The following is a 23863-nucleotide window of genomic DNA, read 5'->3' as shown; positions in this document are numbered from 1 at the left end:
GATTTACCTCCCATTCATGGTCATTCTCGTCTACAGTTTCAATCCTCGTACAAGCACTCGAGCATTCACCTCTTTCACAACTCATTAACATACAAGTTAAACAACCACGGCAACATCACACATCCCTGTCTCAGCCCCACTCTCACCGGAAACCAATCGCTCACTTCATTTCCTGTCCTAACACATACTTTACTACTTATGTAGAAACTTTTCACTGCTTGCAACAACCTTCCACCAACTCCATATAACCTCATCACATTCCACAATTCTTCCTTATCAACTCTATCATACGCTTTCTCCAGATCCATAAACACAACATACACCTCCTTACCTTTTGCTAAATATTTCTCGCATATCTGCCTAACTGTAACAATCTGATTCATACAACCCCTACCTCTTCTAAAACCACCCTGTACTTCAAAGATTGCATTCTCTATTTTATCCTTAATCCTATTAATCAGTACTTTCCCATACACTTTTCCAACTACACTCAACAAACTAATACCCCTTGAATTACAACACTCATGTACATCTCCCTTACCCTTATATAGTGGTAAAATACACGCACAAACCCAATCTACTGGTACCATTGACAACACAAAACACATATTAAACAATCTCACCAACTATTCAAGTACTCACACCCCCTTCCTTCAACATCTCAGCTCTCACATCATCTATACCAGATGCTTTTCCTACTCTCGTTTCATCTAGTGCTCTCCTCACTTCCTCTCTTGTAATCTCTCTCTCATTCTCATCTCCCATTACCGGCACCTCAACACCTGGAACTGCAGTTATATCTGCCTCCCTATTATCCTTAACATTCAGTAAACTTTCAAAATATTCCGCCCACCTTCTCCTTGCCTCCTCTCCTTTTAACAACCTTCCATTTCCATCTTTCACTGTCTCTTCAATTCTTGAACCAGCCTTCCTTACTCACTTCACTTCTTTCCAAAACTTCTTCTTATTCTCTTCATATGAATGACCCAATCCCAGACCCCACCTCAGGTCAGCTACCCTCTTTGCCTCACTTACCTTGCACTTTACTTCCACATTTTTCTCTCTATATCTTTCATACTTCTCTACACTATTACTCTGCAGCCATTCTTCAAAAGCCATCTTTTTCTCTTCCACTTTTACCTTCACTTCCTCATTACACCATTCACTGCCCTTCCTCATGCTGCTTCCAACAAACTTCTTGCCACACACATCACTTGCAATCCCAACCAAATTTTCTTTTACTAACTTCCACTCCTCCTCTAAATTATCAGTTTCTCTTACTTTCACTTCATCATATGCCATTTTCAACCTTTCTTGGTATTTACGTTTTACCCCCGGTTTTATTAGCTTTTCAACCCTCACTAGCTCCCTTTTACATCCACCTACTCTATTTCCCCACTCTTTTGCTACAACTAATTTTCCTTCCACCAAAAAATGATCAGACATACCGTTAGCCATACCCCTAAACACGTGCACGTCTTTCAATCTTCCAAACATTCTTTTAGTAATCAACACTTAATCCATTAATGCCCTTTCTACCACTCTTCCATTTACCACTCTTACCCATGTATACTTGTTTTTATCTTTCTTTTTGAAAAAGCTACAACTTATCACCATCTCTTTCTCAACACACATATCTACCACTCTCTCACCACTCTCATTTTCACCTGGTACGCCATACTTCCCAATGACACCTTCTACCTTTCTAGCGCCCACTCTAGCATTTAAGTCACCCATGACAACTACATAATTCCTTCTACCCAGTCCTTCTACACACCTATTCAATTCATTCCAGAACTCATTCCGCTCTTCTTCACTTTTCTCACTACCTGGCCCATACGCACTGACAAAAGTCCAACATTCCCTACGCAACCTAACCCTTGCCCACATTAACCTAGATGATATCTCCTTCCATTCCACTACTTTACCTGTCATCTATTCACTCAGCAATAAAGCCCCACCTTCTCTTGCTCTTCCCCTTTCAATCCCAGGCACTCTACCAGACATTTCACCAAACATCACTTCACCTTTCCCTTTTATCTTTGTCTCACACAAAGCCAATATATCCATCCTTCTATTCCTAAACTTACTTCCAATCTCACATCTTTTACTCTCTATCGTACTACATCCACGCACATTCAAACACCCCAAAACTAGAGTACGGGGAGCAGTCACTCTCCCCCCAGCTCCACCTCTTTGATGTCTCACAGGATTATAATACAGGAGAGGGGGTTCCCAGTCCCCTAGTCCCGTCCCTTTTAGTCGCCTCTTACAACACGCAGGGATACGTTGGCGCTATTCTAATTGTTTTTAGATATATATATATATATATATATATATATATATATATATATATATATATATATATATATATATATATATACATATATATATATGTATATATATATATATATATATATATGTGTGTGTGTGTGTGTGTGTGTATCATAAAGACTTGCTAGTATTTGTATTCTTCACACATACATAAACACATCTATGCGTAGGTGTGTATATATATTGGCATGATATACTGTGTAAAATAGAAAATATCAGCCTATTGCAATAACTGAACAGAGAGAGAGAGAGAGAGAGAGAGAGAGAAGAGTGGTCCTTTAAAACAATCTTTATGCAACTCTTATCGTCAACTGCAAGGAACCAAGTATTTAATGATATCCGTCGAGGAAAATCCTATAGGCTTTTATTTGATTCTACTCCTGACAGTGTGTATGGATATGAGAGTAGATGTCTAAAACCGTGAGACATGTTGATATAAACTTAGAGACAAAAGCAGTAACTGTAAAAGTGGCCTTTTTTGGTTTCACTGAAGTCAAACAAAAATATGCATCAAGCATAGTTGAAGTGATATGTAATCAGCTAGAAAAAGGACAATATGCCACTAAAGTACTATCAATCACAATATTACAATGCTGTAGTCATGGCAGGGCACAAATATGTTGTGCAGCAGAGGATCATTGAAAAGAAGAGTAAGACTGTATTTGTCAACTGTGAGAGTCACTCAATCAAATTTGTATTCACGCAGCAGTCAGTGAAGAATCTGTTACAGTAAACCTTTTGTATCTCAGACAAACTGTACAATTTCTCCTCACGCTCAACAATGATATGGGACAAGCTGAGGAAAGCTAATAATAATCACACTAAAATCAGGATCTGAAACCCGGTGGTGTGCTAGAGAAGAACCAATTTGTCACCACTTTCATGACTTGCTTATTCTACTGTAATATATGTCAACTGATCTGAAAGAAAATATAGATACAAGAAGTGAAGCTAGTCAGCTGTTGCACCAGATTCTTACCTTTCCTTTCCTTGCATTACTTTTCATTTGGAATCTTATTTTACTAAAAATAGATTGCATTCAAAAGACACTTCAAGACCATTAAATAAACTTACACAATACTGCCAAAAACTTGTAGGCACTCATCATCATCATCATCATCATCATCTTCTCCTACGCCTATTGGCGCAAAGGGCCTCGATTAGATTTCTCCAGTCGTCTCTATCTTGAGCTTTTAATTCAATACTTCTCCATTCATCTTCTCTTACTTCACACTTCATAGCCCTCAGCCATGTAAGCCAGTGTCTCCCAATTCTTCTGGTGCCTTGTGGAGCCCTGTTAAACATATGGTGAACTTATCTCTCTTGGCCCTATAAATGTATTTTATTGAAAACAGAGAAGCAATCTATAATCACTTGCTCAATGCAAGATCAGAACTAGTTAGAATTATGATTTGTTCCGTAACTGGAATACAAGCCACGCTATTTAAAGTGGGTAATTACTTTAGCGTAGCTGAAAGGACGAGCCATAAAATTTTAACGAGGGATTATTACCCCACCGCTAGTTAGCGGGGGGTAGGGAGGGTAGCTAGCTACCCTCCCCCCTCACACACCTGTGTTGTAGCTCCACTTTTACTTTGGCTCGGGTGGTGATCAGACGTGTCCGCCTTCACCCTCGCCTTTTTGACAGCCATTAATCATTGCTTTTTCTTTCTTTTTCTCAGAGTGTTGTGAAGTTGGCCTCTACAATGCGGAAGTGGCCTGGGTTACCTGACCGCCCTTGTGGGACCTTCATGTCTCCCATTGAGACGGATCCTCACACCTTATGCCCTTATTGTAGGGGTCAGTGGTGTGAAAGTGATAATGTTTGTATGGAATGTAGGGAATGGCCTACCTCCTAGTGGGAGAGGTTTTCTCGGCGCCGGAAGAAAAAGTCCAGACGGGATATTTCTCCTTCAAAGGTTGCTTTGAAGAAGGAAAATCCTAAGGACTCTTCTTCCGTAGCCCATACCTCCTCCGAAGCTCCCACTCGGTCGGCCTCTCGTGAGAGGCCGTCGAGTGGTAGCGTAGGCCGTACTGTTGTTGACCGATCTCGGGGTTTGGGAGAGGGAGTTGCCTCCCATAGCGAGGCAGCTCCTCCTCCTCCCCCGGGGAGGATTTAATTATTTCTCCTGTTAATGATGATCTTTTGCAGCTTTGGGATTCCTTGGGGCTTCAGGGTTCGCCCTCCAAGGAAGCCCTGTTTGACATGATCAGGTTGGGAGCAGCTGTCAAACAGTCACCGGCGGTAGCAGAAGTTGACCCTCTGTCTATTGTCGAGGCTGTTGTGGCAGATGCTTCCAATGAGAGTGTTCAAACCCCTGCTCCTGTTGTAGCTGAAGGCTTAGCTCCCCCCTCCGAACATCCTTCGAGGGAGGATCTAAGTCCAACGGTCTCTCCTGCGGGTGATTCTCCCCCCCCCCCGGGGGAGTTCACTGACAGAGACTCCTCTTCGGAGGACTGCCGATGGTTTGCCTGCTGCTCCCAGAGGACGCATCCGACGTAAGGCTCGCCTTCCTCTTCATCGCCAAGGTCTTCCTTCTCCTCACAAGGGTGTTAGGAGGCGCCTCTTCGGATCTTTATCCTCGCAGTCCCCCGCAGAGGAACCTCGTCCTTCAGCTACCGTTCCTGCTACTTCTTTGGACCTGGACCTCTCCGCAGATCGTTCGCGATCTCCTACGCCTGCCAGACCTGCTGACCTGCCTTCACCTTTCCTGGCTGCTGACGTGCTGTGGGCGCCCACTCATCCCGTTTTCAAACGGGCACCGGTCCCTTCGGGGCAAAAAGGGCTTTCACACATTGTGTGTAAGTCCCTTAAGCGCCAGGTTTCCCCTGTGCGCCAACGTTCGCCTGCGCGCAAGCGCTTACCGGTTGCTGCCTCATCTCGCCAGCGCCCTCCTGCACGCCCACGAGCTCCTGCACGCCCACAATCTCCTGTTCGCCCTGCAGTTCCAGAGACTACGCGCCCACGATCTCCTGTTCGCCAACAGACCTCTGCGCGCCCTCGGCCTGATACATGCCATGGACGCCCTCGGTCTCCTGCTCGTCAGCGATCTCCTGCTTGTCAGCGATCTCCTGTGCGCCAGCGATCTCCTGCGCGCCAGCGCTCTCCTGCTCGCCAGCGCTCTCCTGCTCGCCAGCGCTCTCCTGCTCGTCTGTGCTCTCCTGCTCACCAGCGCTCTTCTGCTCGCCAACGCTTGCCTGCTCGTCATCGCTCGCCCGCTCACCCTCGATCTTTGGATCAGGGGTCCAAGGAGAAACCTTCTTCCTCTCCTGCTCTCCAGCGCTCTCCTCCACGATCGCCGACTTGCCATCAGACCTCGCCTGCTCGCCATCCCTTGCCTACGCGCTATCGCCCGCAGTCTCCATCGCGCGCCCACGCACCCACTGCCAGAACTTCGTTTCCTGACGAGTGCCCTTCTGCTCGCCCACGCGCTAGGGATATTCCCCCTGCACGCACGCGCCCTACGGCTTCGCCCTTACGGGCCCTTCATCGTCCTGTGGCTGCACTCCATCCGAGGTCTCCGGAACGCGCACCAACGGGCCCATGTTCCCCGTCACCTACGCGCCCACGCGCCCTGACACCTACGCGCCCATGCGCCCTGTCGCCTGCGCACCCACGCGCCCACGCGCTCTGACGCCTGCGTGCCCACGAGCTCCTTCTCCTGCGCGCCATCGTTCGCCCACGCGCCAACGCGCCAACGCTCGCCTGCGCACCAACGAGAGCCCTCGTCGATGCGCCACCGCTCGCCTACGCGCTATTGCTCGCCTGTGCGCAATCGCTCTCCTGCGCGCCATCACTCGCCTGTGCGCCATCGCTCGCCCGCGCGCCCACACGCTCCCTCGCCCACGCAATCGCCCCCCGAGCTAGGCAATGGCCTATCGCGCGAGCGCGATACCCAGTGCGATGCCCAGCGCGAACCACAGCGCGTGCCCACACAGGATCTGGCAGTACGCGTCAGGTCATCTTCATCGCGTTCCCCCCCCCCCCCCCCCCCCGCCCCAAGCGCAGGACAGAGCGCCCAACAGAGGGAGGGAAATCTCCGGGCAGGTCCAGGATCTCTTTTACAGCTTTTTTTCAGGCAAACCCAGTTGTAGTTTCCACTCCTAGGGATCTTACGATCCCCTTCCCTCCAGAGGGTGTCTCTGACAGCGCTGCTGTCAGTCGGCTGCCCTGGTTTGGGCCCTTGATCAGAGCGGTTGAGCAGGCTTTCAAGCCCGCCTTCTCTGAACTAGGCCTCAAATCAGCGGCTATCTCGGCCCTCCTGAAGAGGAAGAGAGGAGTGGACGACGTGGTTACTTCTCCAAGGGCGAAACTGGTTCCTCGGAAGCCGTCGAGGAAGGCTCCTTCCCCTCCCCAGACTTTCTCTCCATCCCCCGTGGGTGAGGGTTTTCCGTCCTCAGGGGATTCTCGTGAGGTGAGGCATTCTCCCATCGCACCAATGGGAGAAACCCCACCTCGCGCCGAGAAGTCTCCTCGGGTGGAGGCGGAGAAGAGCCCCCACCATCTTTGTTGGAATCCTGCATCCCTCCAAGGAGGGAGTCGAAGGACTCCAAGACGGTTCCGAAATCTTCGTCGAGGATCAGACCAGAACCAGCTAAGCCCGCGGAGAATGTCCACGAGTCCCCCCAAGAAGAGCCTTTGGGGACTGGAGACCTTGCTGCTAGTCCATCAGGAGGAGAGCCGCAGGAGTCGGAGCATGTCTTTTGGCAAGTTTTGCCTCTGATGAGGAACCTTAACGGATTTTCGGATCTGGAGATTCCTCCTAAGCCCCCTAAAACCAGCGCGGTTTTGCCCTGGTCCCAGGGGGTCAAGGGTGCCAGAGATAAGGTCGAGAGCCAGCTCTCCGAGCTAGCCTCCTCCAGCCATTCCAGTGCCGGAAACAAACTCCTCCCACCTCCTCGTGTCCATCAAAGGAGGTACTTTGAAATCATCGAGGAGTCCTGTTTAGCTCTTCCCCTCCACCACTCGGTGGAAGAGCTCTCCCGGGGAGTCCCTCTCAAGAGACTCTCCAACCGGCCAGTGTCGTTCTCGGCCTCGGAGACTCTCTGCCAGGAGAAGGTAGCGAAGTGTGCCATGCAGGCCACTTCGTGGCTGGATATCTGGCTGGGATCTCTTGGCATCCTGATACGATCCGAAGACTTGTCTAAGGAGAGTACCAGGAAGGCCTTGGAGACCTTCCTTCTTTCAGGCACTCGTACCATCGAGTTTCTGGCCCACCAAGTCTCGAACTTGTGGGCTAACACTATCCTGAAACGCCGTGATATGGTGTCTGAAAGATTCAACTCGAAGGTCCCCAACACTGAGGTCAGTAAGCTCAGACATTCCTCCCTTTTAGGGAGTAGCCTGTTTGAGCCGAAAGATGTAGAGCAGGCGGCTGAGAGGTGGAGTAAGTCCAACCAGGACTCCCTCCTCCAGAGGGCTTTAACATCAAAGCCCTATAAGCCTCCAGCACCCCAACAACCTCGCCCTGCAAAGACGACAAAACCGGCAATAGCAGCAAAGGCAGCGGTGTCCAAACAACCCTTCCCCGTCAAGGACAGGAGAGGCAAGAAGTCTTCCAGGGGAGGCAAGAATCCTAGGGGGAGTGGCCGAGGCCGCAAACGCTAGGATTGGCAGTCCCCCCACATGTCCACCAGTGGGGGGATGCCTCCAAAGTTGCGCGAATAGGTGGCAGCAACTCGGGGCCGATTCCTGCACGATCTCCGTGATCAGCCAAGGATATCGCGTCCCGTTCATAACATCTCTTCCTCCCCTGACAGCGAATCCAGTGTCGTTGAGCTATCTTGCCATGGGATCGGCAAGAGGGCAAGCCCTTTGGGCAGAAGTCAAGACCATGTTGAAGAAGGACGCTCTCCAAGGCTTCTACAGTCGACTCTTTCTTGTAAAGAAGGCGTCTGGAGGCTGGAGACCAGTCATCGACCTCTCAGCTCTGAACAGGTTTGTCAAGCAGACCCCGTTCAGCATGGAGACGGCAGACACGGTCAGACTCGCAGTGAGACCACCAGACTTCATGTGCACACTGGATCTGAAGGACATGTACTTCCAGATCCCAATCCATCTGTCTTCAAGGAAGTACTTAAGATTCAGCCTAGACAACAAGATCTACCAGTTCAAGGTGCTGTGCTTCAGTCTCTCCACAGCACCTCAGGTTTTCACCAGAGTGTTCACCCTGATATCTTCGTGGGCACACAAGATCGGCATCCGTCTCCTCCGTTATCTGGACGACTGGCTGATCTTAGCAGACCCGGAGTCAACCTTTCTTCGACACCAAGACAAACTTCTGGGAATTTGCCAAGATCTAGGGATCATGGTAAATCTCGAGAAGTCTTTTCTGCTTCCTTCCCAAAGACTGGTATATCTAGGCATGATATTGGACACCAATCTCCACAGAGCCTTCCCATCAGACGACAGGATAGCAAGGCTGAGGAAGGTTGCAAGTCCTTTCCTCAGACGAGACGAACTCCCAGCCCAATCGTGGTTACGTCTACTAGGCCATCTCTCATCCTTGGTCCGTCTAGTTCCCAACGGTCGCCTCAGAATGAGATCTCTGCAATGGCGACTCAAGTCCCGGTGGAGTTAAGGACACGATTCCCCGGACGTCTTGATCCCTATGGGTCTTGCGGAACGGACGGACCTTCAGTGGTGGGTGGCAGACGAGAACCTACGAAAGGGAGTGGATCTTCTCGTCCTCCCCCCGGATTTGATGCTGTTTTCGGACGCCTCAAAGAAAGGGTGGGGGGCCCACGTTCTGAACCACAGGACCTCAGGCCTGTGGTCAGAATCAGAAAAGTGCCTCCATATAAATCTGCTAGAAATGAAGGCCATTTTTCTGGCCCTTCAACAGTTCCAACAGCACCTGGCGGGTCACTTTGTGGTAGTGATGAGCGACAACACCACAGTAGTGGCTTACATCAACAAGCAGGGAGGTACCTTTTCAGAACAGCTATCCCATCTTGAAGTAGAGATACTGAGATGGACCGAAGTCCACTCGATTCCACTTTTGGCTCGCTTCATTCCGGGCAAAAGGAATGTGCTCGCCAACAGTCTGAGCAGAGCGTCTCAAATAGTGAGTACCGCGTGGTCTTTGGATCATCAAGTAGCCAACAAAGTCCTGACTTTGTGGGGTTCCCCGATTGTGGATCTGTTCGCGACAGCGTTGAATTTCAAACTGCCACTGTACTGTTCCCCAGTCCCGGACCCCAAGGCTCTCTGGCAAGATGCCTTCCAACAACGGTGGGACAACATCAACGTATACGCCTTTCCCCCGTTCTGTCTGATGAGGAGGGTACTCAACAAGACCAGACTATCGGTCAACCTCTCGATGACTCTCATAGCTCTGCTATGGCATCACACGGAATGGTTCCCGGACCTTCTGCAACTCCTTACGGAGCCTCCGAGAGAACTCCCTCCACGACACGAGCTACTCAAACAACCACACGCCAACATCTACCACAAAGCCGTAGCTTCGCTTCGGCTTCACGCCTGGAGACTATCCAGCATCTCCTCGCAGAGAGAGGATTTTCGCAACAAGTTACGGAAAGGATGTCTGGACACCTGCGAAAGTCATCCGCAGAAGTCTACCAGGCGAAGTGGAGAGTTTTCTGTGGTTGGTGTCGTGGAAGGGGTATCTCTCCACTCGATGCCACTATTCCAGCAATAGCGGAGTTCTTCGTGTATTTGCGAGAAGAAATGCGCCTTTCACGCTCAGCCTTAAGTCTTGCCTTCAGGCTTAAAGAAGTGGACATTTCTTCTTCGCTAGAACTTTCCTTACTCATACGTAGTTATGAACTTACCTGCCCTCAGTCGGAAGTGAGACCTCCTCCATGGAATGTGGTTCGAGTCCTCAGGTCTCTTAAGAGACCTCCCTATGAACCATTACGCCAGGCTTCAGATCGCCACCTGACTTGGAAGACGGTGTTCCTACTCGCTTTGGCGTCAGCCAAGCGAGTTAGCGAACTTTATGGCCTCTCGTATGACATCGCCCATTCAAGGGGATGGGGGAGGTAACGTTCAGCTTCGTCCCTGAGTTTATTACTAAGACTCAGAATCCGGGAGTGCCGGACCCTCGCTTCGACTCCTTCCGAATTTCGAGTCTTCACTCCGTAACTCGGCGTCAATGACCTTAGATGTCAGGATGCCTGAAAACTTTAAATCATTCATTCATTCACTCCGTAACAGATGACCCAAACCATCTCCTACTGTGCCCAGTAAGGAGTCTGATGCTATACCTGAAGAGAACAGCTGCAGTTCGTCCCCAAGTGCGGGCTTTGTTTGTCAGCACTGGGAGAACGAAGAGGAGGGTTACCAAGAACACCATCTCAGCATGGATTCGCAAGGCCATCCATCTGTCCCTGAATCCTGACCCTCCTCCGTCACGTCGCCCTAGAGCTCATGATGTCAGGGGAGTAGCTACCTCCCTGGCCTTCAAGAAAAACTTCTCAGTGACGCAGGTTCTGCAAGCAGGGGTGTGGAAGCGTCAAACGACCTTCACAACCCACTACCTGCAAGACGTGACCCACAGGAGGCTCGATACGTTCTCTATTGGCCCTGTGGTGGCTGCACAACAGCTGGTTTAAACCTCAGGCTCCTTAATAGACAAGTAGCAGAGGGTTGAGGGCATTGTTACCTGGTTTTAGTCTGCATGAATGAAAAGTTATGCCTGGCCCTTATTCTTTTCTTCATCCTCCCCTCTCTTGGGGAAAGCAGCATCCTGGGTTCTCTGCACAGCTGACCTCAAACCTCTGCAGGTAAACCACGTTCCCTTGTGTTCCTAGTATTAAGTTAATACTGTCGCGCCCCCATTCCCTGACGAGGTGGTATTGGGAGAGTCCTAGCCTTAAGTTTCCATCTAAAGAACTTCAGGTCAACTTCCTAGGACGAGTCACACATATTCCTTCACACACATCTTACGTAGGCCGCAGCCCTTTCATAGCAAGGTGCGAGCAAGGTGCAAGGACTCTTTATTGTTGAGTGCTGACACACTCAGATAATGAGTCCCTGGGCAAAGCCAAAAGCCAGTATGGCTGGGACTTGTTCCACCCTTCCTAAGGGTTAAGTCACCCACTTTAAATAGTGTGGTTTGTATTCCAGTTACGGAACAAATGACAAATTCGTAGATAATTTGTATTTTTCCAAACTATACAAACCTTAGCTATTTAATCAAACTTGCCCGCCAGCCCTGTCCCCCATGAAGTCCTACCTCTAAGCAAAAGTGGAGCTACAACACAGGTGTGTGAGGGGGGAGGGTAGCTAGCTACCCTCCCTAACCCCCCGCTAACTAGCGGTGGGGTAATAATCCCTCGTTAAAATTTTATGGCTTGTTCTTTCAGCTACGCGAAAGTAATTACCCACTTTAAATAGCTAAGGTTTGTATAGTTAGGAAAAATACAAATTATTTACGAATTTGTCATATTATGGTAGAGCTGAGAGCCACAATAAAGAAAAGTATGCCAAGAGAAAAAGCTACTGATGTAGGCCTCAGTAAAAATCAAGAGATCATGCAGCTAATGAAAAGTACAATAGACAGAATGCATATTGAAATGAAACAACGTAGCACAAGACTTGGAGATACATTACAGACAAAATGGGGTTTCTGCTAGATATAGAAAATTTCTTAAAAAAAAAAAAGTAAAATTTCAGGATTACTGGATGTCGAGAGAATGAAGGAAAACTGTTTACATGGCAAATTCTACAGTAGTTATTTGTAAGGTAATGAACTTTATGAGGAAATCTTAGATTGCGGAAGGTTCTTGACAAGTAGAATGAATGTTCGGATTTCCACTCCAGAGATGCTCATCCAATTCATTATACAATATGGTGATGAAAATGTTTTTCCTAACTTAAGAGTACCAATCTAACTCATACCCACAGCAGCACTTTCAATTTCAAGCTGTGAATGTTCCTTCAGTTAACTTAAATTGATTATGGCTTATCTCTGAGCCTCAATGGGACAGGGTAGACTTTACCCCCTGACAATTTATTTTTATGTTTATTCAGTTTTAATGAAAGTGCTTTGATTGTTAAGGGCTATTAGAGAATAACCAATAAAATCAGTACTCTGACTAACAAATTTGCAACACTGTAAAGCTTGGGTGCATTTAAAAATTTTATCTAAAACTGTTTTTTATCAAGCTAATATACATACAGTAATTCATTTAGTTCCAAATTTCAGGATTTTGCATTGATTTTTAGATTTATCCCAAATATCAAATTATTATTTCATTTATTTATTTTTGTGCAGAATGGTACTGGTAATATATTTATATCTTCCTTAATAATGTTGGTATCACTAAATTCCATGGCTTTAACTAACGAGTTTGCATCACTGTGAAGCTTGCGTGCATTTAAAAATTTGATCTAAACCGTTTTTATCAATGCTAGTTTCCACAGTTTATCAATTCAGAACTTTGGGATTATGTAGGCCAATTGCTTTTGGCTGTTTCATTTTCCTAATACATCCCTATTTTTCTTTTCTTTTTTTTTGCAGAATAGTGTTGGTAAAACATTTATATCTTTTCTTCGACTAAAGCTTTTCCCGCTATGCAGGGTTACTATTTCTAGAGAGCTGTTTCCAAGTTCTTCTATCTCTGATGTCCTCCATTGTGAGATCTTTCTCCTCCATATCTGCTGTTACACACTCCATCCACCTTCTTTTTGGTCTCCCCCTCATCCTCCTCCTACCTGGAACAGCCATATCCAGCATCCTCCACCCAACATACTCCTGGTCTCTCCTCATTACGTGCCTAAACCAGTGTAGTCTCTTTTCTTGGATTTTCTTTGACACCTCTGTAACTTTTGTTGTTCCCCTTACCAAGTCATTCCTAACCTTATCCAGTCTCGTGATCCCAGCCATCCATCTTCGCATTCTCATCTCTGCAACATTCATTTTCTACTCAAAGATCTTTTTCATGGGCCAGGTCTCTGCACCATATGTCATGGCAGGTCTCACTACAGTTTTATGTACCTTTCCTTTTAACTTTAAGTTTATCCTTCGATCATGCAACACTCCCGACACTCTTTTCCAATTATTCCATCCAGCTTGAATTCTACAGTGTTTTTTTTTTTTTTTTTGATAAAACATTTATATCTCCTTCAATAATACTGGTAACACTAAACTCCATGATTATACCCCCTGGTAATATGTAATGTTAACTTGTATTGTTAAACTCAAAATATCCTCTGGACAGAAATAATGATCGCTTGTTCTTTATATTGTCAACTGAATCACTGTGGTACAGATCCAGAATCCTTGAGATTTATTCCATCACAAAGTCCGCCCTTTTCTGTGCTTGCCCTAGTTGCCAGTAACCCTAATTACACCTCTGGTCACCATCATATTACATCTCTGGCCAACAGTTGGATGGACAGACAGGGCACCTTGAAGAGGTGTCAAGCCCTGTATGAAAATCTACAGTGACAGGAAGAAGTAAGTGCTCAATATTGGCAATCCTAATTGAATCGGCCACATGGACTTCAAAATGCATAAAGCAGTTGCTGACAACAAACTTCACGTATTGGGACATAATACTCCAAAAGACACTCACGGGGAGTACCACCAACGCTCAGCTGATTCCAGGAGCCAACAAAGTCTGTTGACTACTCCTAAATCAAGCAAAACCGCAGAAAATCAGGGATGTTTATGTTGTCCCATGGATGTTAAAAGGCATCATCTAATACTGCTGCCTGATCTGGGATCTATGAGCACTAAATTGGTAATTTCTTGATGAGCCTCATAGCAAACATGTCTATTATTGGGGAACCACATGGTGTCAAAAGGCTCTTTGTCACTTGAGGATGAAAAGCCCACTCTGTTCCAACTACATCCTCCTGGCAACTGAGCTTGTTGGCAATTACAATACACTTCCCTGGAATGAATTTTGCCAACAGCTCTACAGCATTTTCTAGTACCCATGTGTGAGTTTGCTTTGACAACTCGTAGAGGTGCTGTGAAACAGTACTGTACCTCCTTGCTTGTTGACGTACTGTATATCACTACGGTAGTGTTACCACTTATCAGTGCTATTGAGTAGCATATCACATGCTGTTGGAATGTTTGCAGAGCCAGTTTCCAGAGCCAGGAGTGCTGCCATCAGTTGCAGCAGGTTGCTGTGCAGGCTCTTCTTTTCTGTGGACCAGCATTCTGTGGTGATCTCTTTTCATAGGTGTACTGCCCAGCATTCCTTTGATAAATTAATAATTAGTAGCATTTCCTGAGGGGAACATTCCAAAGGATTCACCTTTATGAGGTTCTCGTCCTTCAGCCAACAGTCTAGGTTGTCCCTTAGTTCTTGTTCTAAAGGAAATAATGGTGAGGGAGATTAGTGGCTGCTGACCAGTGTCTTTTCAGGCACAAATGAAGTAACTGCTGATGTAGACACACGTGTGGCACTAGGTTCTCCAGGGACGAGAGGCGTCCCAATAGCTGTTGCCAATGTTGAGCCGGTAGTTGTTGCTGACACAGGAAAGGTTGCGCTACGTTCTTGAGTCTGCTGACACAATTGTCAGTTAGGAAGTCGACTCTCCCTATCGCTTTGTCTATCCACATCCCCAATATTCCATCCTCTGCTTTGGCATGAGATGTCCTTCTCTAGATTTACCACGATCCCCAAATTGTAGTGAAAGGAAAGAAGCTTTCGTCCATGTGAAAGGAGCTGTCTACAAGAGGAAGAAAGGATCAGACAATCACCTAGGTATCTCAGAAGGCATATCCCATTTGCATAAACCCAAACTAAAACAAGTGTTAACACTCCAGTGAAAACTTAGAGGGTGGTCAACAGTCCAAAGCACAGGACTTTGAACTGGAAAACCTTCCCCCGGAGGACGATGTGGAGGAACTTCCTGGAAGAGAGATGAATATCTAAAACGACCATAAAGTCATTCCTAATGATGTCCACTCGTAGAGTGCTTGCCGGCTCCATCTTGAATAGAGACTGTAATACAAACTTGTTCAAGGTGGGGAGGTCGATAATCTGCCTCCAGCCCCAAGTTAACCTTTCCATGAGGAGCAGGTAACTTTAGAAGCCTGGAGATCCATCCTGTGCCAACTGCAGAGCACTTTTAACCAGCATCTTTCTTACTACTGAGGTACCTTTCCGAGGTCAGGTGGTATGATGACCACATCATCAGAGTCTGGTCACATCAATGGCTTCCTCTGCAGGGCGGCAGGGGAAGATGGAACAGCAAAAGAAAACTTAGTCCTAAATGTTGCTGGGGCTTGCCGTAGTTTCTCCGTAGATTAAATGCCCTCAAGACCTAAAGAATGCCAAAGTGTCAATGCATTGTCGTTAGCAGTATCATCTAAAAACACAATGTCGGACTCATCAAGAGGAGAAGGATGGGAACTACCTGCTTCTCTAGGGAAGCAGATCGGAGCTTGCCCTAAAGGAAGGTCGGAGTCATCATCTCTCTCCTTAATCCAGCCAGAAGGAGATGGAGGGAGAGAAGAGAGGTCCTGCAGATTCCTTCGACTTCGAGAAAAACCCCAAAGTAGAAGAATCTCATTTTGACTCCTTCCTCCTTTTGCAATACTACAGCCAATACAAAGATAGCCACTCTCTATGCTCCTTACATGAGGATGACTGCATACTATCATGACCTCTACAACAAGGGCACAAAGAAAATGGATCCACGTTGATCCTGCTCATGAAAATGCCATAATTCTAACCTAATACACCTGGGCAGAACCATATACCAGCACCTGGTTTCTCCATTAAATCAATCACACTGCAATTTGATAGCATAAAGAAGAATAATTAATACAGCCAAGTTTGGTCACACTGAGAATAAGTCCGTACTACTCAGCAGCTAAAATCAAAGTGGCTACTCAGTGAGCTGGAGGGGGGGCATGGTTTCCCTGGCACCCACATATAACTACCAAAACCTCATTACAAATTTTAACATACGAGTTTCTAGCTTCACTGAAATCATACTCCTTCCTATTATAGGACAAGGATTTGCATTCGTGTGGGAACAATTGATAAGCTATATGAATGTTTGGGTGTCAGCAATGTCCAAGTTGACAATTATATATACGTTCTTAAAGGACCTGAACTATCATGTGGAAGCTCTGATAGTATAAGCATATAAAACTTAGTAGCACAAAGAAACATCACACAAGAGAAAAGACTCCTATCACTAACAATACATTCACCCCTCAATATTATGTGAATCTATTACAGATAGAATTAAATTACATACCTTGTGATAAGCACAAGTCCTTTCCCGGGCACCCATCACAAACTGCTACTTTGCCAGCAAGAGTCTGAAATGATTTAACACCTAAAATGACAAATTTAGAAATAATTTGTATTTTTCCTAACCCTACAAACCTTGAGCTTTGTAAATGGAAATAATACCCCGGCAAAGCTGAACCATAAAAATTTTAACAGGATAAACAACCCTGCTGCTAGTTAACAAGGGATAGCAGGGGGGGGTAGACCAGCTACCCAGCTCCCACATTCACCAGTGATATGACGTCATTTTTTATTACAAACAGGACTTACAGGGGGATATGTGATGGCCGGCCAGTATGAATAAAAAGCTCAAGGTATGTATGGTTAGGAAAAATACAAATTATTTCCAAACTTTTCATTTGTTCTGACACCTATAGGCCTTTCACTCTAAATATGAGACTCACCATTAGGTGGGTGGAAGTCCTAACCAACTGGCTGGTAACTTGACCAGGGGTGGGGCTCTGTGCTTTGCATGAACTTACTAGAGGCTGACGGTGTAAAAAAAAATACAAGAATTGCTAGGAAAAATACAAATTATTCCAACGCTCATTACCATAGTGTTTGTTGATTCTGTATACTTCACAGAAAGTAAGTGGACCTTTCAGTAAAAAATAGGCTAGAGGCTGGACACCATTTACTATGTATTATTTCCATGGTGTAATTACTCTTATCACTGACAGACATTTTCCCATCATGGGGTAATTACCTTTTCTCCTATAGACACAATCTTTCCTTGAGTAATGTTTCACATCCTCATCCCCAGAAACAAGAGACCAAAAAGATACAGAAAAAGGTTCAGCGGCAGACAAACTTTAAGAGTTATTAATATCCCAACCGTGTTGACTGTGTATGCAAATTATGAACTACAATATTGTGGGGTTCTCCTTAGCTTGAAGCTTTCTTATGTGCTTTGACCAAAAAGACTGTTTTGATGTTAACAATTCTAAGATGTGTCTCATGACCCGGATGGAACAGTATTTTGAAGAACGACTTTTGCCTTTTATATCTTGTCTTTATGTGTGGACTTCAGGAATAACAAGTTCCTGGTGGTGGCTTTGTATTGATAGGGGAGTGCCCAATGTGTGAGCAGATAGTTTTTCTTTTTTTTAAATCATTTTTAGTCTAGTAATTGCTGTTCAAGTCATTCAATATTGTTGCACATTTTTTTCTAATTACATTTTTTTCTCATTTTGGAATAAACCATTTTTATATATGTATGCAGTATGAATTTCCTTCCATAATGGGCCTTGTGTCCCAGCTTTTAAATTTTTTCATTCTTTTAATTATAAAAGATCTTACCTAAAAATCTAGTTGTTTCATTGTTCTCAAGGTCTCTGTACAGAGTATAGGTGGAAGAGAGACAGTATACTCAAGATAGAATAGCAGGGAAGGTCTAAGGTTCTCGCTAGGTCCCCTTGCCCAGTATAAAATCAAGGGATGGTGCCCAGTGTCCATTTCTTTCTTGACTGTTTACCGTTTCCCCAGATCTCTGTGAATTCCACCGTACTTTTGTGTAGTGGGAAGTTAGTGTGGTCAGCATTCTGACACTAGAAAGTCTGTAAGCTATGTAAGGCCACCGTCCACAAACCACTACATAATTTTTGGCACCCAGACCCGGGAAGCACCTAGCCTTCAGATATGGCATCGTCGTCGACCACGGGTCGAAAGACTAAGAAGAGCCATACATGAGATGTGGAGAGCCTCATTTCAATTGTGAGTGACCTGGCAACTCAGGTAGGGTCCCCGACCCTCCAGGTGGCAGCGTTAGAGAACATTGAGTCATTGCTAGCATTTCATGTTGCCACTGGGGTCATAACCACAGTGACCATCAGTGCTCCTTTTACGTCCCCGGCTAGGCCAAATGTCAATGGTCTGGCACTCCAAAATCAAACCACTGTTCTCTGGTCTTGGGTAATGCCATAGCCTCTGTACCATGGCCTTCCACTGTCTTGGATTAGAGTTCTCTTGCTTAGGGGATACATTCGGGCATACTGTTCTATCTTATTTTTCTTCCTCTTATTTCTAAACTGAAGGATTAATTTAATGTTACTATTCTGAAAATATTCCATTTTGATTGTTTATTCTTCTCTTGTAGTATATTTCCTTTCCTTTCCTCACTTGGCTATTTTTCCCTGCTGGAGTCCTTGGGGTTATAGAATCTTGCTTTCCCAACTAGGGTTATAACCTAGCTTGTAATAATAATAATAATAATAATAATAATAATAATAATAATAATAATAATAATAATAATAATAATAATACTGTAATAATAATGGAAAGGGACCAGTGATTGGAGGTCTCCAACCCTCTCCAGGGTTCACAACCATACTTTCACCTGTATGTACCAGGTTCCTGGGAGCCTCCTGTTTGGAGTGGGCCTTCCCACCTGCTTCGTCAACCAACCCATTTAGCCCACTAGAGATATCGACCAGTGGACTAAGGGAGCAGTTCTCGGTTGACCCGGCAATGTCCAGTAGGACGAAAAAGGTTCCAGCAGCTACAACTGTGGCAGTTCTTGCCAAGACAGGGGCTATTCCAAAGCGCAGATGCCCGGCCAAAGAAAATACCAGACCAGCCATACCCGTAATGTCAACTACTGTATGAAGATTCTGCCAGTGATACTTCTGAAGACACTTCCTGCTCCTGCTTCAGTGTCAGCTCGGCTGATGGTGTCTCTGTCTACTGCACTCAGTCCCTCCAGTCAGAACTCCATCTATGTGACCTGTTCAGGGCCCTTGATTCTAGGAAGAGCCCCAAGCCTGGGATCTTCCAGCTAGAAAATGGTAAAGATTTTGTCCAATTCCTGAGGGACTTTGAGGCCTAGTATGCCAGTAGATATACCACAGGAAGCTCCAGTCAGTGGACAGCTGAGCTATGAATGTAAATGAAGGGGGAGATCAAATATGAAGGAACGCCTCCTCGACTGGTGCCAAGAAGCCCCAGCGAGACGTGATACTGGGAGGAAAGCCTGATTCAGCAGAGTCACCTGTGGGGAGGGAGAACTGTTGAAGATTTATGCCGTGCAGCTGGCCTCCTTGTACAAGTCAGCCAGCCCTCAGCATAGGCTGGACCAGAAAGACCTGAGACAAAAGCTCCTCAAAATGGTTCTGAGCAAAGCTGTGAGTTGGCTGGAACAATCTCTGGCCACCATCAACGTCTCTGTTGGCTGTCAGGCCACTTGGCCGGATGTCCTACACCTGTTGGGTGTTCTCGATGAGGCATCCTGTCTGCAAAGCCAGAAGGCAGAGCCCCTGGCCATTAATCGTGGGGGATAGTCATGACACGGCTCATAAGCCGACAGGTTTGCCATGGCAGCCCCAAATCGTTTACCTGCGCCCGACCGAGTCGACCTTCACACTCCTCCTCAGCCTATCACCAAGACTGCAACTGTGGAAGTGCGCCTTCTGCCATCGTGCACCATGGATAGGTCTCCTCAGTTCCAGATGAAGTATTATAATTGGTGCGAAAAACCAGAACACATTGTGAATGAGTGCCGCAGATGCCTCAACCTGTGTTTACATTGTGGCTAGGCTAATCACCATATCACACAGTGTGGGCAACAGATCACCAGTCCAAAGGCCAGCTACAGCCCGTACCCCTGGGAAGGAAACCACTTCCGTCAAGACTCCTTCTAGGTGGAGGGCAGTACATGTGAACGCTACTTCGACCCCATCGTCCTACTCTACTTCAACCAGTAGCAGGGAAAGTCGAAGTGGGAGTGAATTCAGTGCTTCTTCTCGGACTGCTAAGAAGAAGAAGAAGAAGAGCAAGAAGTCAATGACCAGGAAGTCATCTAGAACCGAGGAGTATCACAGGGTGTTGAAAACCAGACCTTCGGTGTAGAAGATGAGACTACTGTACATAGGAGGAGGGTGTGAGTGCTAGGAACTTGCTCCTAGTATTCCGGTGCAGTGTTGGAAATCTTGATTTCCAAAAGATCGTTGTGCATCAAATGACTTTCAGGATCGGCCAGTAATAACCTGTCCATGAGACTTTCCAAAGCTTCTCCAACTGACTCCTCCAGGGAGGAAGCAGGAACTGAGGCTGTATTGAAATCCCTTTGTACAGTTAACCAGGCGAAGTTGGCTTTTGTACCACTCACCGTTGTCCCAGTGACTTTGTCTGTGTTTCCATCAGGAGCGTTGGATTCTCTCATTGACTCTGGAGCTGAGGTCAACCTCCTGTCACAGAGTGTAGGACAGGATTACCAGCTGCAGATGGTGCCCGACACCACTGGACTGAAAGGTTTATGTCAAACAAGACATGAGATCTTAGGTACTGTACTGTTGACCCCGATACTGCATGGAATGACAGTCAGCCAAGTGTGCTCCATGTAGTGCCTTCAGGAACTATTGCTGAGCACATGATGATTGGTTACCAGTTCTTGAGAGAAAATGAGTGATAGTTGACGGACCCCAAAATCGGTTGAGCACTGGCGGTACTCCCCAAGAACCTCTTTGGGAGTATTATGTCTCAATACGTAGAGCCTGTTATCAGCAAGTGCTTTCCGCCCTTGAAGTCACGCGGCCGATTCAATCAGGATTATCAGTATTGAGCCCGTACTTGTCCTGTCACTGTAGATTTTCCTAAAAGGCTTGATACCTCTTTTAGGTGCCCTGCTTGTCTGTCCAACTGTTGACTGGAGATGTATTATGATGGCGACATCATAACCCCTCAGTTTGTCAAGAAAAGCTACAGCGATCCCTTACATCATAGAACTTAAAGATGGAAAAGACTGGGTTTTAATCAAGGATTTGTCTAAAGAAACTGCCAAGATTAAGAAGGGTGATCTCTTGGGGAAGGTGTTTACCATGACAATGAAGGATGCTACTCTATTCTGCCACATAACACAGAAGTGCAACCTGACACCTGAATTAAGCTCACACGAATTGGACCCTTCCCAGAACAATCAGTTATGTCAGATGCTTCGACGTCATCTTCCTGTCATCAGTACAAGTGACAATGATGTAGGAGAATGCTCATGCACACCAATATATATCCACCTGTATGACGAGACACCCATTTATCAGATGGTCTGACAGTTTGCAAAACTTGTCGCTGACGTCATTGAGAACAATGCAAGGAGTTGCATGAACTGGGAATTATTGAACCCAAAATCTCTCCTTAGATTTCACCCATTGTTCCAGTCTGCAAAAAGGACAACATTATATGGTTGTGTGTGGACTACCATAGACTGAATAAGTTGACAGTCTCTGATAAGTTCCCAATTGCAAACATGGCAGATACTTTATTTGGGTTACAAGGAGTCAGATATTTTACAACCCTTGACCTGGTTCGTGGATACTACCAATTACCGTTGGCAGAGAATAGTAAAGAAAACACAGCTTTTACTATCACTTTTGGGCACTGGCAGTTCAGACGCTTATCATTTGGGCTGAAGAATGCACCTGCAGTGTTCCAAAGAAAAATGCAGAGTATTCTAAAAGTGTTCCCGAAAGCCAAGGTGACAGTCTCCATTGATGACATCTTAATCCTTGGAGCTTCTTTCGAGGAACACATGAAACTGGTTGAATAAGTATTGGCTACTCTCTAGAGGTATGGGCTCAAGATAAAACTCGGGAAGTGTTCATGGGTTGAAGCCAGGGTAAAGTATCATGGTCATATGGTTGGCGTTCTGGTAGACGTAAGCTATCAGAATATATCCAGAAAGTGGAGGATTTCCCTAAACCTACCACTATCATGAGCTACAGGGCTTCTTGGGGCTGGTAAACTTTCAACGGAAGTTTATCTCTATGTGCTCACATATAGCCAAACCTTTATCTGCGAAGACTGGAGGATGAAAATCCCAAGGGACCAAGAAACTGAAATGGACAGCAGAAATGGATTGTGCCTTTGAACGCTGCAAGAACTGATCCTGACTACTCCGCTGATTCTGAACCCATGGAGTTGTTTGTTGATACTTTAGGTGAGGGTTCTAAGGTTATCAATCTCCCTATTCCCTGTTAGGCTACATCCCCCTTGCCGTGGCACTTTGGTTCCTTTGCCTAGTCTGGTTTTTCCCTGGCATCTGAGGATTCCTCAGTTGCTTGATGTGGCTGTTAGCCTAATATGTAGGTAGGCAAGAGAAAAATCCTAGATATCAGTTCGTTCTCTTCGCCGCCTCAGCTGCCATCTCATGTCAGGTCAGCCACTTCTTCCCCTTCCCTGTTAGGCTACGTCTCCCTGGCTGTGTAACTTCAGTTCCTTTGCCTAGTCTGATTTTCCCCGGCATTTGAGGACTCCTAGATTGCTATATGTCTAGACTTGCCGGCTTGGAGTTGCCGTTAGCCTATACTTAGGTAGGCAAAGGAATAGATCCTAGTTTAGGGATCGTTATTTTTTTGCTGCCTTAGCAGCCGCCTTGTATTTGGTCGGTGGCGGCTTTCACTTTTAGGCTATGTCTCTCTTGCTGTGGAGCTTCAGTTCTTTTACCTAGTCCAGATTTCCATGTCTTTGGTGGATACTTAAATTGCCATATATTCTAGACTTGCCAGCTTCATTGCAGTTAGCCTAAAATATGGGTGGGCTAGGGAGTACCCCTTTTTATTATGAGGGATCACTCCCTATGCCGACTTAACCGCTGACTTTCTCTTGTCAGCTGTGTTTTCTCCCCTTCTTTCCAAGTCTCGCTTCATGGGTCCCTGGCACGATTAACCCGAAGGGTTTTCTCGGCCACGTTCCACCCTAGCCTAGATCTTTTCCTTTCTGTCACTTGGCGTAAGGTTAGGGTTACCTTAACTTGTTATGCTGAATTGATTTAGACATTAGGCTATTAATAGCCTAACATATAACACAAAGAGACTGCCTTCCCTCCACTATTCTATTTGGCAATTTGTTTTGTTACACTGGAGTAGTTTAATGGATTTTGAAAAATCTTTTATTCATACCCAGCATATTTTTTGACGATACCTTATAAGCAAACTGTCGTTATATAATATCTCTTCCAATCATATCTGGGAAACATTATCCTCTAAATTGACAGATTGGATATCACCTAGTTGTCTGGATTTTCATTGAATTCTAGAATTCTTTGTATCCTGGCCATTTCATACTGCTCTCATTAAGCTTATGGGCAGACTTCCCCCCTCCCATGTATAATTCTTGATGTTAACAAATAGGTAAGTGTTAGTTAGCTCTACCAGCTAACAATTTATCTGGCCTACCTCCTTTCTTTACCCACTGACTATTTCCCTTTGGGATTGTCTGTCGGTTGCCGACTTAGGAGTACTGTACTTCGGTACCACGTTACGTCAGTGTACTTGCTGGGTAGGGAAAGATTAGGCCATGGGGCCATGTC

General features: G+C 46.0%; 1 protein-coding gene across 3 annotated transcripts in view; it reads right to left on the bottom strand.

Moving 5' to 3' along the window:
• The window catches only part of LOC137642602 (cytosolic Fe-S cluster assembly factor NUBP2 homolog), a 164827-nt gene that overhangs the window by 124090 nt on the left and 16874 nt on the right, over window positions 1–23863 (bottom strand). For 2 of the 3 annotated variants that reach the window (XM_068375303.1, XM_068375304.1), the window contains exon 2: window positions 16532–16595. The exons of the other annotated variant lie outside the window; for it this stretch is intronic. In XM_068375303.1, the coding sequence (XP_068231404.1) occupies window positions 16532–16595 (64 nt within the window). The remainder of the gene's footprint in view (window positions 1–16531; window positions 16596–23863) is intronic. 3 annotated transcript variants of the gene reach the window in all.

This window comes from Palaemon carinicauda, chromosome 6, assembly GCF_036898095.1.
Source record: "Palaemon carinicauda isolate YSFRI2023 chromosome 6, ASM3689809v2, whole genome shotgun sequence".
Lineage (NCBI taxonomy): Eukaryota > Metazoa > Arthropoda > Malacostraca > Decapoda > Palaemonidae > Palaemon > Palaemon carinicauda.
The sequence above is the reverse complement of the archived record's forward strand: the minus strand, read 5'-3'. Positions and strand labels throughout refer to the sequence as shown.